Here is an 18140-nt window from a genome sequence, read left to right as displayed (position 1 = left end):
CGGTCACAATCTGCCGCTTTCCTATATGCCTCTGTGCTTGTCTGTCTTGTTTCAGTATTTTTTTCTTTTTCGCTCAACTTGCATTCGTCAGGTATAGTTATAGAAATAGGACTAAGGTGTGATAATTGTAATTGGAAAATGCTTAAAGTGTAAGTTATTTTTAGGCTGATCTGGCTGTACGCATTTTAAAAAATGTATGTGTGTAAAAGTGAACGGGATGAGTGTAAGTGTGTGTCTGTGTACTTCGTTTTGACTAGTGTACGTGGATGTTAAGTTTAAAGTTGGGGTTTAAAATGCGCAAGCGATGAACAATAAAAATGCAATGGCCATTTGAGTTTAATATCTAGTAGAGTAAAAATAACTCATATTTAGGGTTTTTTACTAGCCATTTAAATTATAGAACTAATGCGACTGCTCGAATGTATGTAAATGACCTTATGTGTATGAGAGTGAGTGGTTTATAACAATTCGGAGGAACAATTCGTAGCTTTTTAGAGTTGAAAATACTTTTCAAATACAGATTTGTTCTTTTTGTCTCAACAACGTTTTCTTGGTTTGGCATTTTTCTGATTTATGAAAGTTTAGAAAGCCAAAACGGATTGATTGTTCGAACTCAAAAATTATACTTTTCATTCGCTTACTATTCTCTAACGATACTTTCTCGTTTATTCTAATATCAGCATTCTTGAATTTTAAATTCTCCTGTCTCGTGGTAAGTTTACTACTATTTACACCAGTTTTTTTCTTACATAGTATTACTAATAAATAAATGTATTTCTGTTAAAGCACAGTAAACGACATATCTCCCCTAATATATATTCGGTTTCATTCATTGGCATAGCCTGCAGCTAGTTTCATTCGCTTAACTCATAATTAAATACAGTGCCATAATATAATATACAATTGTCCTGTTTTGAAATTTTCACATTTCCGGAGTGTATGTTTTCCTTGAGACCATCAAAACCATCCCCTATTCAACGAGCTCGGTACAAGTCAATTTGGTAGGATTTAGATTTCCATTATAAGGTAGGTAGTTTCAGTGCCTCTTGATTTCCGCTCTCCTGTAACAGCACTGCTATTTGGTTCCTCGTGTCAACTGTGTTGCATGCATGCAAACCTCATATTAGTAAATATTAAACCTACAAGTTTTGCAACATTGTTGCTGGTAACGGTGAAGTCTACATAGGCCCATGGATTTTACGTTTTTACAATACCTCGATAAGTCTTTGCACTCTGATACTGGAAAAGACGCTAATGGTAAAAGCCAGGAATGAAAACCGAAACGTATCTATACTCACGGTTAGAAATACAAGGTGGTCCTTTACAAACCTTCATGACGGCTGGCCTGGGCTGATCCTTGCAAGCATTACCAGCCGGTTTCTTTGTACCGTACCAAACGCACTGTAGTATTCGGTATTTAATTCCCTGGCCACCGCAGGCAGAATTGCACTGGAAAAGAAGTTCGATAATATTTAATCAACATTCTTACACAGAGCCACCATTAAACCATGTACCTCCGACCAGGGTTCCACCCGCCAGACACCCTTGCACATTTCGTTGTAACACTCCTGCTTGGTAACGGGCCTCTCCAATTCATCACACTTGTCGCTGAGACTGACGTTGGCGAATTTGCAGAAAACATCCCGCTTCTGTAGGGCCGTGTGCCAGCTGAAACACTTGGACTGCAGACAAACGGACCACTCGGTGGTGACCCAGCGAGGACACTCGACATTGCCGCACTTTTCCACTGTTTCCGGTATCACGAGGCCTGCGTCCTCGCAAAGACTGTTGTCTACCGTGTGACTGGAGTTGGTCAGCTTTACCATACAGTGCGCTGATCGAAGCTGGAATGATAAGAACCCAGAAGATAGAAGATAGGTAATTAGTGAAAAGTGTTCAAGATAATTTTGCTTTGCTATGAATTGAAAATTAAGAATGATTTGTTTTGAAGTGTCCTCCTTGGTTTAGTACATAGACTTACTGGTACTGAAACCCTATCCAGGTAACCAATAAGCATTTCCAATGCAATTTAAATGCAAGCCAATAAGCATTTAAGTTGCCCTAAATGCTACTTAAATGCTATTTTGGCAAAATATGTGGCTACTTTACTGCTAGCCCTCTTATAGTGCTGACAATGCTTATTTGCAGCTAGTTACCGACAAGAAGAATTTAAATAGAATTGTGGATGCATATTTAAAACAGTTATGCAGTCAAAAGGCTGATAAACAGCAACCTGCAGTATAAAACGGCAGGGATGCTAATAAACGATTGATTTACTGCTTATACTAATGTTTATTGGTTACCTGGGTAGAAGCTACGTCAAACAAAATAATTTCAAATTTCCGCTACAAATCGTTGCAATCCTCTATTGCGATAATTATAGGGCTCTATATAGATCATAACGCAGAAAAAGTTTTTCGCTTCCAGATTTTTGTTCGATTTGCAAGCGTGCAAGTTCGTGCAAGCTGCTAGCCCATCCTTATTTTGAAGAAAAGCTTTTTTATAGCAAACGAAGCAAAGACCGGCGCGCGGCTGCGTCCTGCGTGTTTGCTACGACGTCAAAAGGATCGATGAAAATATCGAAAAGTTTCGGTGCCGCGGTGTTGTTATGGTTGTTATCAAACATCACCTTACAGAAGTCTTATCATCAGTCCAAATTTCAGTGTGAGATACTTAAAATTCGTTACTCCCGCTGACGCTGCAAAAACCTTATCGGCCGTCTTCAGCTGGATTGAACTAGTTACGTTACATACAATTTTACTCTGTGGTGTCTACCAGCTAGTCCAGAAATCAATAACATTTTGCTTGGAGTTCTAGTGTCTGTGCGGTTAACAGCTGTTTTGCTTCAAAAAGATTAAGTGCAGTGTTGACATTGTCGGAAAATTGTGTTCGAAATATTTTAAGTATTATATTGTATTGGATTATTAATAGAAAGTAGGAGTTGAGTTTTCATGGCGACGATACCGAAGATCACGCATGTTTCATCTCGATTAATTCGCATTCTTGGCTGTAATCCGGGCCATATGACCCTCCAAGGAACTAATACGTATATTGTGGGAACCGGTCAAAAGTATTATTAAATTTGCTCATATTTAATTCATGTGCCGATAATGTTTTACTTTTTTTGTAGAAGAATACTAATTGATGCAAGTGACGCAAACGTACCGGACTATATAAGCTACCTAAAACAAGTGATATCACATAAACAAATCACAATCAACGACATAATAGTTACCCACTGGCATCACGACCATCAAGGAGGAGTTGATGATGTACTGGAGGCTATCGACAATAAAGGTTCGCAATTATTCGATTACACAATTGAGTAATTAATAAAAAATCTGCATTATGTATTACAGATACTTGCAGAGTATGGAAATATGCACGGTCAGACGTCACTGAGCCGCTAGATTCAAAAGTGCGTCCGTTGAAAAATGGCCAACGGTTTGAAATTGAAGGAGCAACTCTGGAAGTAATTCACACACCGGGACACACCACAGATCATGTAATAGTTGTGCTACACGAAGATAATGCTGTATTTAGTGGCGATTGTATTCTCGGGGAAGGAACAACTGTTTTTGAAAATCTCTATGACTATATGAAAAGTTTAAAGTTGATTCAAACTCTTAATCCTGTTGTTATCTATCCCGGGCATGGAAATATTATTAATGTAAGTTAATGCCAGCTTGTAGCTTACATAAACAAATTAGGTACATCAGCATTTCGATCATTTCTTTCAGGACCCAATGGTACGCATATCTCAGTATATAAACCATCGGAACGAGCGTGAACGACAAATTTTGGCCGTCTTTAAGCAACATCCCAATGAAAAGTTTACCGAGCTGGACTTGGTTAAACAAATCTATAAAGATACGCCGGAAAGCTTATGGCCAGCTGCAGCCATGAATGTCAACCATCATTTGAGTAAGCTCGTGACAGAAAAAAAGATTATGTCCGATGGAGACTGCTGGAAGCTCATGCCTTCAGCTTCATTATAATGAAACTATTGGGGCTATATTTCGTTCAAATACGAGTTTGAATAACAATAATATGGGTCCCTACCTAGATTTGTTAGCAGGAATTGCAATGTTGAAAGTTTTTAGTAGTGGTAATAAAGATTAAGTACCTGATCAATATACATTTGATTAAACTTTAATAACATTTTGACATACTATTCCTTTCTGCAATTTCTCTTCTATTTTTGTTGGACTTTTTCACCGTGTGATTTGAATTTCGCCGCTGCTTTATGATGACTTGGATGCAAATCTCTTGTTCACAGGAATAAATATACCGCCATAGCGAAAGCGACAGTTAGTGAAACACCTTGATCCGCGTGTGATTTTTAGGCAAGCATGTTTGGAGTCCCTATCTAGTGAAAAATGGATAAACCGTTTGAATTCTGATTCCATATGTTTTGATACCTTTCAATTGCCCTATAAGAGGTATAACTCATACTGCACCTTATGCTGCATAAGTAAAGAGGTATGTTACGTAACTTTCTTACCCTACAGATGTGGATATAGTCCAGGGTGTATGCAACCCCGTTGCATGCAGTACATCACACTGACTACCGCCAAGGGGGCTTGCTCTAGAGGCCGCCAAAAATGGCTTGAAATCTCAGTAAGACACTCTCGAGTGTAGCGAAGCACTGGATATAGGCAGTTGTACAAAATATGTGTGACAGTCTAATTGTAAAAAATAATAAACTTCGGCCTAAGACTTGTCGACTCATTTAAGAAACGAGGGTGCGTCAAATCAGGCCTTCTCCAGGGCCGTCACAATGTCACGCTACGGCCCTGGGACCAGGTCTAGAATTTGGATCAAAAATGTAGTTCAAAATATGGTCCAGTTCGAGAATCTGGTCAAAAACTTGATCCAAAATCTGGACTAAAATCTGATAAAGAATGTGGTCCAGAATTTGGTCTAGGCTTAGAATTCGGTCTTGGTATAGAATGTGGTTCTCAATCTGGTCCCACATCTGATCCAAAATCTGATTACCAATGTGGTCCAAAATATCCAAAATCTGGTCCAGAATCTGATGAAGGTCCAACATTTGGTTCAGGTCTAGAATCTGGTCTAAGATATGGCTAAAATCAAAGCGAAAATGTCTTTCCAAATATGGCCCACATTCTAGAAGAAAAATTTTTCAAAATTTGTTAGAAAATCTGGTCTTATCTAATGGGAAATGTGGTCCGCATTCTAGTTCAGATCTAAAATCGGGTCCAGGCTCAGAATCTGGTTCAAAACCTGATCCAAATTCTGTTTGGCGATTTATATTTTGATAAAAAATATGGCCCAAAATTTGAATTACATTCTGGTCCAGTTCCAGAATCTGAATCCAAGTTTGTTTCAAAATTTGGTCTAAAATCTGATAAAAATTGTGGCCCAGAATCAGGGCAGGGTTCACAATCTGGTACAGGTAAAGAATCTGATACAAAATTTCATCAAAAATGTGGTCCAAAATATAATTCAAAATCTGGTTGAAATTTGATAAAAATGTAGTCCAAAATCTGGTCTAGAATATGACGCAGCTCAAAAATCTAGTGCTCCAGAATGTGGTGCAGGTACAGAATCTGATCAAAAATGAGGTCCAAAACGTGATAAAAAAATGTGATTCAAAATTTTATCCAAAATCTAGTCCAAATCAGATAAAAATGTGGTACATAATCTGATCCAGAATCTGGGCCTAAAATATAAACCGGAACCTCGTCAAAAATCTAACCGGATCTGATGAAAACGTTGTTTAAAATTTGTTCCAGAATGCAGTCCAAATCTGTTGCAAAATCTGAAATAAAAGTCGATAAAAAATGTGGTCCAGGTCCAATATCTGGTTTTAGTCCAGCATTTGGTCCAATAGGGTTGATAAACGGCTGAATAATGCGGAATATAGACCCCATAGTGGTCGTTAGCCTCTTATCCAGCAACTCCGATCCCGACCTCCTCGTGGTACCAGCCGGAATACGAGCAACCTTATCGGAGATCGGGTAACCGACCCCGGTGGAAACTGAGGTTGTATACTAACCGGGAAGGAGGTATAGTGAGTCTCGGCCCTATAAGATGGCAGCCCCATCGCGAGACTCGGTAGTGTTGCCCCAGTACGGCTACAGACCTAAATAAACTTTAACTAACAACATGCAAGCATATTCGGAGCGGAATATTCGGCATCGACCTAGGCGACGGAATAAGGACGACGAATGGAGACTCGGGACTTGGAACTGCAGATCGCTAAATTTCGCAGGTTGCGAGCGGATGCTGATTGAACAGCTGGAACCCCGCAAACTCGGCATCGTAGCTCTGCAGGAAGTCTGTCGCAAAGGAGAGAAGGTATGGAAGATCCGTGGCGGAAAGGCCCAGTTTTACCAGAGCGGTGGCGCTACCAACGAACTGGGAACGGGCTTTGTAGTGCTGGGTGGAATGCAGGATCGCGTGATAGATTGGAAGGCGATCAACGAGAGAATGTGTGTATTGAGGATAAAGGGCCGTTTCTTCAATTATAGCATCATTAACGTGCACTGCCCGCACGAAGGTAGACCCGACGATGAGAAAGAAGCGTTCTACGCGAGGCTGGAGGCAACGTACGACAGTTGCTCGTCACGGGACATCAAGATCGTCATCGGGGATATGAACGCCCAGGTCGGTAGGGAAGAAATTTTTAGACCGGTGGTAGGACCCCATAGCCTGCACACCGACACAAACGATAACGGCCAACGATGTATAAACTTCGCAGCTTCTCGAGGCCTGGTGATCCGAAGCACCTTTTTCCCGCGCAAGGATATCCACAAAGCCACCTGGAGATCACCTGACCAACGTACAATGGACCAAATTGACCACGTTCTCATGTGCGCTCAAAGCTGTCCACCGTATACCGGACACGTCAAAGCCGCCCTCCTCGGCTGAACATCAGGCAGCTAGATAACCCACAAGCTGCCGAGAACTACGCGCGAGTACTGAATGAGGCACTGCCTTCTTCCGAGGAGTTAGGTGCTTCAAACCTCGAAGACGGTTGGGGCACTAAATATTGAGCCTCGGAGTACACAAAATGATTGGTTTGATGGGGAATGCCAACAAGCGGTGGAGGGGAAAAAATTGCTTGGAAAAATTATCTAAGTATTGTCACTAGAGAGAACCTGGCCAAATACCGACGAGCTAGGAACCAGTTGACCACGATCCTAAGGAGGAAAAAGCGCCAAAAGGAGGACAGATATCGTGAAGAATTAGAGCAACTATTCCGAGCTAATGACACGCGCAAGTTTTATGAGAAGGTGAACCAAACTCGGAAGGGCTACACACCGAAACCTGACATGTGTAGGGTAGGGACGAAGGAGGGAATCTAATTACAAACGAGCGCGAGGTGGTCGACAGATGGAAGCAGTTCTTCGATGAACACCTCAATGGCGAAGTCGCAGAAGGAGGCGGAACGGAAAATAACCTAGGAGCGCCCATAGAAGATAGTAATGTCCTAGCACCTCATCTTCAAGAAATCAAACGAGAAATCGGGCTGCTGAAGACCAATAAAGCCGCTGGGAAGGACCGCCTACCGGCAGAGCTTTATAAAAATGGTGGAGAAACGCTAACCATGGCTCTACTGGGTTATTTTGAGGATTTGGGAGGAGGAAAATCTACCGGAGGAATGGATGGAAGGAGTGGTTTGTCCCATCTACAAAAAGGGTGATCGGCTAGACTGCTGCAACTATCGTGGTATTACGCTGGTAAAAGCCGCCTACAAGGTATTCTCCCAGATCCTGTTACGCCGGCTGTCACCGATAGCACAAGGTTTCGTAGGGAATTACCAGGCGGGTTTCATAAGGGCTCGCGCAACTACGGACCAAATTTTTACTTTCCGGCAGATCTTGCAGAAATGTCAGGAGTACAACGTGCCCACGCATCACATCTTTATTGATTTCAAAGCAGCATACGATACAGTCGATCGAGACAAGCTATGGCAGATAATACACGAACACGGTTTTCCGGACAAACTGACGCGACTGATCAGAGCTACATTGGATCGAGTGATGTGTTTCGTACGCATCTCTGGGACACTCTCGAGTCCCTTCGAGACGCGGCGAGGGTTGAGACAAGGTGACAGTTTATCCTGCATGCTGTTCAACATTGCTCTTGAGCGGGTGATCCGACGAGCGGGCATCGAAACGAGAGGCACGATTTTTACCAAGGGTAGCCAACTTCTAGGCTTTACAGATGACTTCGATATCATAACCAGGAACTTTGCGACGGCGGAGGCAATCTACGCCAGACTGAAAGCGGACTCTAGGAGAATTGGGCTAAAAATAAATGCGTCGAAGACCAAATACATAAAAGGAAGAGGCTCAAAGGAAACAAACGCGCGCCTCCCACTCACGGTAACTGTTGACGGCGACGAACTAGAAGTGGTAGAGCAGTTCGTGTATTTCGGATCGCTGGTGACCGCGGACAACAACACTAGTAAGGAGATCCAGCGGCGCATCCAAGCGGGAAATCGGGCCTACTTTGCCCTTCGTAAAACGCTACGATCAGGAAGCGTACGCCGCCGCACGAAGCAAACAATGTACAAAACTCATATTAGACCGTTAGACGTGTTCGAGCGGAAAGTGGTGCGGACGATATTTGGCGGAGTACAAACAGAAAGCGGAGAGTGGCGGAGGCGAATGCATCAGGAGCTACAGGCACTGTTTGGGGAGACTCCCATCGTACATTTAGCGAAAGTTAGCAGGCTATGGTGGGCCGGACACGTCGTAAGGATGCCGGACGACAGTGCGACGAAAATAGTCTTCTTCAACAACCCCACCGGCACCAGGAACAGGGGGGCCCAACGTGCACGATGGCTCGACCAGGTCGAAAGCAATTTGCGACTTCTGAGGCGACTAAGAAATTGGCGACGAGTGGCCCAAGACCGAGTTGAGTACAGACGAGTGATTGAAACAGCACGACCCAATTTTGGTCTTAAATGTCATCATAAGAGTGTAATAAAACCCACATTGTTACTTGGGGAGCCACCCCGGCTCTATGCTGCAGAAGAAGAAGGGTAATGGCAGACAATGATACCAACCGTGATATTTGGATGCTCGAGGAGGACCTGCGAGTGCTCAGGGTTTTCGAAAAATGAGTACTAAACAGCGATCCTCGGCGACGTACAGGAGAACGGAGTATGGAGGCGAAGGTTGAACAGAGCATGTTACAAGAATGCCGGACAACTTGCCTGCAAAAATAATGTTTGTTTCAAATCAAAATATGTTCATCAGGCTATTTCTTAGGACCCAAGTCAATTAATTCGAACATGTTCAGATACGCATACGACTAATGCGACTTTAGATAGTAGATTTAGCTTCCATTGATCTAATTTTTGATTTCTAGTGTCATAACAAAAGCTTTCATAATAGCATTTAGGGGGATCAAAGGGAGTAGCTTAATTTGCTAAATATCTCCTCCCATTCCGAAACTTTTTACTTAGTGTTATACAATGAAATTGTAAGAAAGGGATATCAGAGCTTATAAACAGATGAAATATTGAATAATAATTTCAATTACGGAGTCGTGCGAACGTAAGAACTGGTATGAGTCTTAAGTAACTTTGGAAATTTTACTTTTTGTTCTTACAATACAATAAGTATAAAATTACCTTCGTGCCGACCGGTTTCGTGTAAGCCGTTACCCATCTACGGGACCGAGTCCAACGAATAATAATTATTGATAGAAAATCATGATGATAATCTCACGAATCAGATAAAATCCCAAGTAACAATATAGGTTTTAATGACCAAAACTGGTCACGAAAACCGCAAAGAGAGTGCAGTAAAATTCACATTGTTGCTTGGGATGGGTATCAAGTATCAAGAAATTACTCATGAAGGATGTTTTTATTGATAAGGTCGTGTGAAAAATACTCTCCGGGAAGGCTGTGAAAAGTGTTTTGTAGAATTGCCATCAATGATGGTGAAAAAGTCTCCAACTAAATATCTTGAAGCTCCAATGAAATCTGTTTGAAAATGGCCGTTCTAAGGAAAAGATAGTAAACTAAAGACAAAACCTGAATGAATAATTTTTGATAAAATAAATATGAAAAAAATTTCCAGACATAGAAAAGTCAGTGTAAGAAATATTTTATTTTCCTCTAACAATAACAACCTGTACCTCTTAAACCCATTCCAATTACTTGCAGGAGGAGTATTTGACCGTAAGTACTAGAATTAGAACATCAATCCACTTACCCGATAGCCACTGCCGTTGGATCCGCACGTTTGTGAGCATTCGGACCAGGGCGTTGTCATCCACTCGAACTCGATGCTTTCCACCAGCGGTGCCAGGTCCCCTCCGCCTGCGTCGGTGGAGTCGTTCCGCTCAGCCGTCAGTCCTAGCCCGTACCTATCCCGAGCCTTCAGCAGTTCGTACACGTTGAACGGCTTAGCCGGTTCGTCCTTCTCCGCTCGATCCGAATCAAAATGGCTGTACTCCTGTTCCATCAGTAGCTGGTGGCCTTTCGAGTTGGTGAATGTCTGAAATGGCCATAGAAGAAGCTGTCGGTCCGCAGAGGAAAAAAATAGAGACGAACGGGAAGCAGATATCAGTTTGATGCCATTAATTAAGGTCGTTATGAAATTGGCGAAAGCTGTTGGTAAATTGGAAAAACCCTTGAACTCGAATTGATCGAACGACAGCACTAGATGGTTACGTGGAGATGGCAATGTGAGAAAATGGAAAACAGCAAAATTTACACACAAAAAATGCAACTATGCAGGGTGGTAGTGCATGGTGGTTGATGTGCTGGTTGGTGCACGTGATTCAATATTTTCGCAAGTGAGGGTGGCTTGAAATTGTTACGATTACTAGTTACGGGTGCAGATCTATATACGGTGAGATCAAGTCAGTACGTAAAGCGTTCAAAATCCAGAGTCCTCCTAACTAACGGAAGGCGCGAAATGACGTTTGGTGTTTTTTTTTCGCACAACCAATCAACGTAATGCCATTACTGTATGAACCAACCACCATGAAATTGAATGAATATTTATTATTTTGACGATAGAACGACCTCATCAAAATACTCAATCAACACGGCGGCGGTGGGATGCATTTTCGAAATGTTTATTGCTTTGTGAGGCGGATCAATTGCAACAGCCAATTATTATTTTTATTATTTTTGTTTTTCAGCCCCACCGAACGCATTGGTGATTGGTTTAGCTCCGAAATTACAATGCGGCACAGATACGACGCATATTCATGGGACAGTGTGTGCATCGAGAGTGAAATCCGGTTGTATGACCGATAAGGTTGGTGATTGGAAAACGTTTTTTTTTCGATTTTTCCTATTCCGAGAGTCGGTTGCAAACTCGTTGCGAACAATTAACTTGTTTGTTTCGGCGAAATTGCGGCGTGATGGATTGTGAGTTCGTATCACGAAGACACAGCGATATTTACAGTACAGATGTAGATGGTTCTTGATGAAAATAAAGGTAAACTTAATTAAAAGAAATTACCTATTTGTGTCCATGTGTGTATAATTCGGTGGGGGTGGTGATGTAATAAAAAGATAGGGTAAAAAATTCGAGGTATAATATCGTGTTTGTGTTTTATGCAGGTCCGATTTCTAACATTCAGCACGAAATGAACTTAGGTTAAAAATCAAGCAAGAACGATTGGCCAACTGAAACTGCAAGCAACGCGAGAGCAATTTTATTTATTAAGACCATTTATTTACTCCATTGAGAGTAATATCCAAAACCCAATACGATTGCATTAACTAGACATGAATTTAGGATATTTTATCATTTTTAGTGGCATTACAAAGTAATAACAACATGACCTCCATCATATTGTTTTGAATGACCGTGCGTCTCCACTAGATCAACATTTGCTCCATTACTGAACGAGAAATAAGGGAAAATGGCAAGAACTTGGCAATATGGGACTCAAAAAAGCACTCGCAGCACACGGAACACGAACGACGAACCACATGCCTATACCAAATGGAGCGATGCAAAGGGAGCAAAAAATGCATTCGTCCAGTACGGCAATGCGACATACAACTGACCGGTTGGTCGGTGGTGAAAAAGAGCAACCGCAATGGTCATGTTATTGGTTAGGTTTTTAATTGGAACTTTTGCGGATGCAAAACGAGGAAAAAAAATACCAAAACAAGAGAAAAAACTATTTGCCTGACTTTATGGGGTAGGTACGTTTCGCTCAACTTTATCAAACTAATGGATAGACTATCAAACAAACTAGAATGTCGAAGCCTCTCCAAGCTTGCACTTTCTGTGCGGAATGTGATGAATTCTAGCACCCGATAATATACCTAGTTTTTGCTAGTTTGTAAGCAAAACTACACACACATTTCAGTGTGGATAGGTTTGCTGACATAGATTGGCCACAGCTTGAAATGCGTTTAGAATTGCAATCAAAATGGTGTCCCCAACGCGACGTAGCATAGCGCGAATTTATTGGATTGCAATAACTATACGTGAGCGGCAAAAAAAAATAACAATAAAATTTCAATTCGATCGAAACGGAACTGCGCCCCCGGTTACGTTGTCATGCACCGAGCATTATTATTTCAGAACTAATTTAACGCTTCATGCTGTGCAGCATATTTTATGCACCGCAACTAATTAGTATTAGCCGGAATCTAGCATTTGCTATCGCAGTAACTGTAGTGTGAGTTTGATGTGAATCGACATTCATAACTAATGACACACTTTCGAGTATAGTTCATCAGGAAAATTCATGAAAAAATGTGTTTAAAATGTTTTTCACTGAACATATGTACTAACTTAGAAGCAGTAGAGTTCTAGGCTACAGTTTTAGCACGTGTCCCGTTGAACATTTTTTTGCAATTTCCGAATAAATTACTGGCGGTGTATATGAAAGAAGTTTGATCGACAATTCCGACAAGTGAATTACTCTAGAAAACGAATCAATTATAGCATACTAAATGAGTAAAATTGCTAGTCCCAGTGAGGCATTCCACCATTTAATTAGGCACGTGACAACATTTGGGTACGTGGATATAATTATCCTGTAATGAATTGTGGATTGTTGCGGAAGTATACTTTTATTGGTTGAGTTTTGTTGCAATTTTAGTGGGGCAAATACATATTTTTTCACCAGTTTACATAGCTTAGAGGTTTTCCTTTTGAAAAATGCCGTTTTTTGATTCATATTTGATTTTCATTTCTAAAAAATGGTTGTTTGTCGCCATACGATTCCTACCTGTAATAATATTTCGCGATTGATCAAAGCTACGAAGCCGGTATGAGTACATGTCTGAACTTGTCATTGCGTATTGATTTTTTATAAATATGGTAAACAATGGTCATAAAGAGAAAATAGGTAATCCGATAATGAACATATTACAGTAATATTAAGTAATATAAATTGAAGAAGAAATTAAAGAAAAAACTAGAAATAGTGACGTAGGACTATATCAGATCATTAGATCAAAGACTAATATAAACTGCATTTCTGGCCTATCTATGTTTATAAGAATCTTTGAATGCCATTGTTTAAATGAATGTTAAAAGAAAAGAGGGAAATATTCAGATTCAATTTTTCATTGAATGCAATAGTGGCTTTGAAAATATCTGGTCGGGGGTACAACGCCTGCAGCCATTGAGACACAGAGATTTCTTTTAAAAATCACTTGTGTGAATCATAAAGGTTGAAATCGTAATAAATGATCAGCCCACATATTTTTGTATTTTGTATTATGTTTATGCGTAGCTTGACACGTTTCAATAATCTTACTTTTACTCGTTTGTAGCCTTTAAAAGGGCCATTGGTTACAAATAACATTAAAGCCAAAGTACGTTCATCGCAAATATGACGTGCCATTCGCATGTCCTTATTTTTTGACATGAAAGGCAACAGGCACGTTAGTTAGCGGCATCGATTCACTGTCTCTTGCTCCGAGAAGGTTTTACTGGTTTACTTTCACAGCTTACCGCTTGTCACATTGCAAAAAATATGGCACAGTCGCAAAAATTTTTGTTTTATTGCTATGAAAGTCCTTATCCTCCTAACACAGGTGTGAGGGGTCTCAAACCATCATAAAATAAATTTATGCCTCCAAAAACCTTCACATGCCAAATTTGGTTTCATTTGCTTGATTAGTTCTCGAGTTATGAGGAAATTTGTGTTTTATTCGTATAGGAGCCCCCCCTCTTAGAAAGGGGAGAGGTCTCAGTACACCATAGAAAAAATTCTTACCTCCAAAAACCCCCCCATGCCAAAATTGGTACCTTTTGCTTGATTAGTCCTCGAATTATGAGAAAATTTGTATTTCATTTGCATGGGAGGCCCCCCTCCTGAAGAAGGGAGGAGTCTCAATTCACCATAGAAAAAATCATGCGTTCTAGAACCCCCACATGCCAAATCTGGTTCCATTTGCTTGATTAGTTCTCGAGTTTTGAGGAAATTTGTGTTTCATTTGTATAGGAGTCCCCCTCTTACTCCCTCAATAAAGTTGCTCTCTTACACCCTCCATAAAATTGACGGTCATTTTATCTATCCAGCGATACATAAATTGTTCAGTTCCATTCAGTAGTTTGGTAATTATTACCATTTGAAATCTTTCATTCAAACGTTACACTTTTATTTTCGTTTTTACAAAGTGTTACCCAGTCCCAGTATAGTAAACATAGTAAACAAAGACGTAGTCTTACGTCAAAATTGTCAATCATACAGTAAATGCTCGTTAACCACCAAGAGACGGCACTTTGTGCTTTTCTCGACATTCAAGGTGCCTTCGATAACACGTCATTCGCCTCAATTAACACGGCTCTCCTTATTAAAGGAACTGATCAGCCGACAATGAGCTGGATTGAAGCAATGCTGTCAAACAGGGAAATCATAGCCTCGTTGAGAGATACGTCGATCATAACCTCAGCGATCAAAGGATGTCCTCAAGGAAAAGTTCTCTCCCCCTTGCTTTGGTCACTGGTGGTCGACGCACTCTTGTATAAGCTATCACAGAAGACTATGAGGCCATTGCGTACGCCGACGACGTGGTACTCATTGTCAGAGGTAAATTTGACGCAGTGCTGTCCAGTCGTATGCAAGGAGCTCTAAACTCCACTATCGCCTACGAGAGGGGCTTAATATAAATCCATCCAAAACAGTCGTGATACCATTTACTAGACGGAGGAGCTATACTCTTACTCCCCCTACACCGTATGGAATCAGATTAAGCTTCAGCAATGAAGTTAAACATCTGGGTATTCTTCTGGATCATAAACTGAACTGGACCGCTCACCTAGACTATGCTGTCAAGAAAGCAACAACAGCCATCTGGGCATGCAGTTCACTGTTTGGCAAAACCTGGGGACTAAAACCTCAACTAGCCCTTTGGTCATATACTACTATTGCACGGCCTAGGCTAACTTATGCCGCTCTTGTATGGTGGCCAAAGGTAAACGAGGTGACATCGCAGGCCAAGCTAAACAAAGTTCAACGCCTGGCATGTTTGTCAGTGACCAGCGCCATGCGCACTACACCAACTGCAGCGACGGAGACAATGTTATGCTTGCTACCTTTACATCTTCATGTGAAGAAGGAAGCCGAACTCGGTGCACTAAGGCTGCAGAGGTATCGTAACATACTTGAGGGGGATCAAATTGGTCACCTTCGCGTACTAAGGAAGTTCAAACTATCACCCGTAGTAACGACAATCTCTGACTGGATGGAGGCACGGCCTAACATGGATGTTCCGTACAGTGTAATTGTTACTGATCGCGCTGTATGGAGCAATGGAGGGCCTGTTCTACCATCTACTTCTTTACAGAAGGATCAAAAATTGGAACTTACACAGGTTCTGGAGTCTACGGACCCGGAATAAAGGAAGCTCTTCCACTGGGCAAATGGCCCACCGTGTTCCAAGCGGAAGTATATGCGATATACATCTGCGCCATGATATGTCTAAAATGAAAGTATAGGTATGCTAAAATCGGAATCTTCACGGACAGCCAGGCTGCACTACTGGCTCTCAAGTCCACCCAATGTGCATCCAAATTAGTTTGGAAGTGCAGCACAACCTTGAGGGAGCTCTCCCGCCAGAATTAAGTTTCATTGTTCTGGGTGCCTGGACACTGCGGAATCGAGGGCAATGAGCTTGCCGATAGCCTAGCGAGACAAGGATCCGCTCATCAGTTCACTGGCCCCGAACCGTTTCTGGACACCTCCATATCCGCTGTCAAAAGCGAATTACTGACCTGGGGAAAGCTAGAAACAGCATCCAGATGGTATAAACCGCAGGGCTGTAGACAAGCTAAACAGTTTATCTACCCAGACCCTGCAGTAGTTAACAAACTACCTCCCTAAAGGCGTAGGGAACTACGCACAATCACGGGACTCCTCCCAAGTAACAATTTTAAAGCCACTTGGTTTTACTTGAATTTTATAAACGTTTTATTGCGGTATTAATCATTACCTCTGGGTTTATTGTGGTATTGGGCAATACCAAGAGGATACGAGTCCAAGTACACTTATAGCTAGCTAGAAAACCATAATAAAACTGCTAATAAAGCAAATTTATTGTGTTTGCTTATATTACCACGTTAAAACTTGTTGGCTGCAACACGTCTCTTATAAACTTACCATAAGTGTGGCGTGGCAATACAAAATGGCGCACCAATCAAAATTGATCTTATCGTGGTTACTTGTCAAACCGCAATAAATCTGTTAGTTTTATAGAGCTATTGAAACGGTAACACCCTGACCAAACAGTTTTTTTGCTGCTATTATGAAGGATACCAAAGTTTAACACCAAATTGTTTTTTATGCGAAGCCATATTGCCATATTGTAGTATTTTGTTTTAGCTCGCAAACAACAGTTCATCTAAGCAAAGTGTTTTGGAGAAAGAAAGTTATTATCAATCGGTTTTCCTGTCAGAGGAAGCAACTAAAATGATTTAGCTAGAAATTGAGATTGACTACTGAATATTTTCAATTTGTTGAAACAACCAGTTTTCGAAAATTGCAAAATTTCAGTGGCGCGTTGATTATATCGACCTATCATACCAATATGCACGATGGAATTAAATCGCATATGCAGCAAATCAAAGAAAATGCTTTAAATTTAATAAATATTGTATGGGATATTTTATTCTGGTCGTTATAAACCAAATCGTTCAGAATGATCTGTCAGTAAAATTTAAACTTTTCTGATCACAGATATATTTTCAAGTTGACAACTTATTTAGCTTTTGCCAGAAAAGCGGAAAGCTTTTTTAAATATGGCGATGGCTGTCAAGCAGCGGAAGCTTAACCGGTTTTATTGCTGCTTTCAGCAGAGCGTGATACGACTACTTGTGCTTATAACCTGATTCTTATAGCGGTTATGAAAACATTCTGAGGAGTGGGCCACTTGGTCAGAAAGCAGTTTTATAGCGGTTATCAGAAAGTTCTGGTGGAGCTCATAGTTTTATTAGCGGTTTTATGAAATTGGTCATAAAAGCCACTATACGAACGTAATAAAACTGGGAATTGTTACTTGGGGCTCACCGTACATTGTCCCACTCTTTACTATTTAAAGAGAATTGGCAAGGTTTTAACCGACATTTGCCGCTTTCGCAATTTAGAACTAGAAAGTTCAGCGCATTTGCTCTGCTCCTGTGGAGCTCTTGCGTCTTCTAGGTTCAGCTTCTTCGGAAGCTACCTAGTACCTCCATACTCAGTGTGGAAATTTCATCCCAAGAAGGTAGTTGGTTTTATTAACCACGTAATACCTAATTGGGGCACAGTCTTACAACCCAGCTTAACTCCATCAACGGGTATGAGCAATCCGTAAACTGTCTACAGCAACCGGGGTCAGCTACAAAAGACAATTTTGGTGACTGTCGCAGTGACATTTTTGAACCCAGTGTTCTTCTGGCATACAAAAAAACTGCCCGTTATTTTTGATCGTTCGATTCGTACTCGATTGTTCTGCTAACTAATATGCCGATACCGGTTATAACAAGTAGCCTAATACCTAATTTTGTTATTATTCTTGCGGAATGCATGATGATAGAATCGAGAGAATAGTAACAAAATTATAGGCATTAGACTACCTGCTATAACGGGTGCCGATAGTTTAGTTTGTGAAACAGATGAGCACCAAAGATCGTGGGTGCGAACCCCACCTGGCATTGGACAACCCGATATACTTTTGACCTATA

The 18140-nt window shown here is 41.1% G+C and overlaps 2 protein-coding genes across 2 annotated transcripts in view; one reads left to right on the top strand and one right to left on the bottom strand.

Annotated features, from left to right (window-relative positions):
* Window positions 1-1123: 1123 nt before the first annotated feature.
* LOC128739170 (protein madd-4) overlaps window positions 1124-18140 on the bottom strand; it is a 92055-nt gene continuing 75038 nt past the window's right edge. Inside the window, exons 13-16 of the mRNA XM_053834599.1 lie at window positions 10203-10508; window positions 1515-1844; window positions 1299-1449; window positions 1124-1239 (exon numbers count right to left, since the gene is read on the bottom strand). Of these exons, the coding sequence (XP_053690574.1) occupies window positions 1124-1239; window positions 1299-1449; window positions 1515-1844; window positions 10203-10508 (903 nt within the window). The remainder of the gene's footprint in view (window positions 1240-1298; window positions 1450-1514; window positions 1845-10202; window positions 10509-18140) is intronic.
* LOC128739172 (beta-lactamase-like protein 2 homolog) lies at window positions 2640-4121 on the top strand. The gene is made up of 4 exons (XM_053834600.1): window positions 2640-3070; window positions 3131-3297; window positions 3360-3670; window positions 3741-4121. The coding sequence occupies exons 1-4, from the start codon at window positions 2952-2954 to the stop codon at window positions 3996-3998; spliced, it is 855 nt and encodes a 284-aa protein (XP_053690575.1). The 5' UTR covers window positions 2640-2951; the 3' UTR covers window positions 3999-4121.

Source organism: Sabethes cyaneus, chromosome 3 (assembly GCF_943734655.1).
Source record: "Sabethes cyaneus chromosome 3, idSabCyanKW18_F2, whole genome shotgun sequence".
NCBI classification, from domain to species: Eukaryota; Metazoa; Arthropoda; class Insecta; order Diptera; family Culicidae; genus Sabethes; species Sabethes cyaneus.
Note: the sequence above shows the minus strand (reverse complement) of the source record. Positions and strands in the feature narration are given on the sequence as shown.

Coding starts and splice junctions, on each gene's coding strand:
- LOC128739172 (XM_053834600.1), top strand. CDS start 2,952: ATGGCGACGATACCGAAGATCACGCATGTTTCATCTCGATTAATTCGC. Junction 3,298..3,359: donor GGAGGCTATCGACAATAAAG/GTTCGCAATTAT, acceptor TATGTATTACAG/ATACTTGCAGAGTATGGAAA. Junction 3,671..3,740: donor GGCATGGAAATATTATTAAT/GTAAGTTAATGC, acceptor CATTTCTTTCAG/GACCCAATGGTACGCATATC.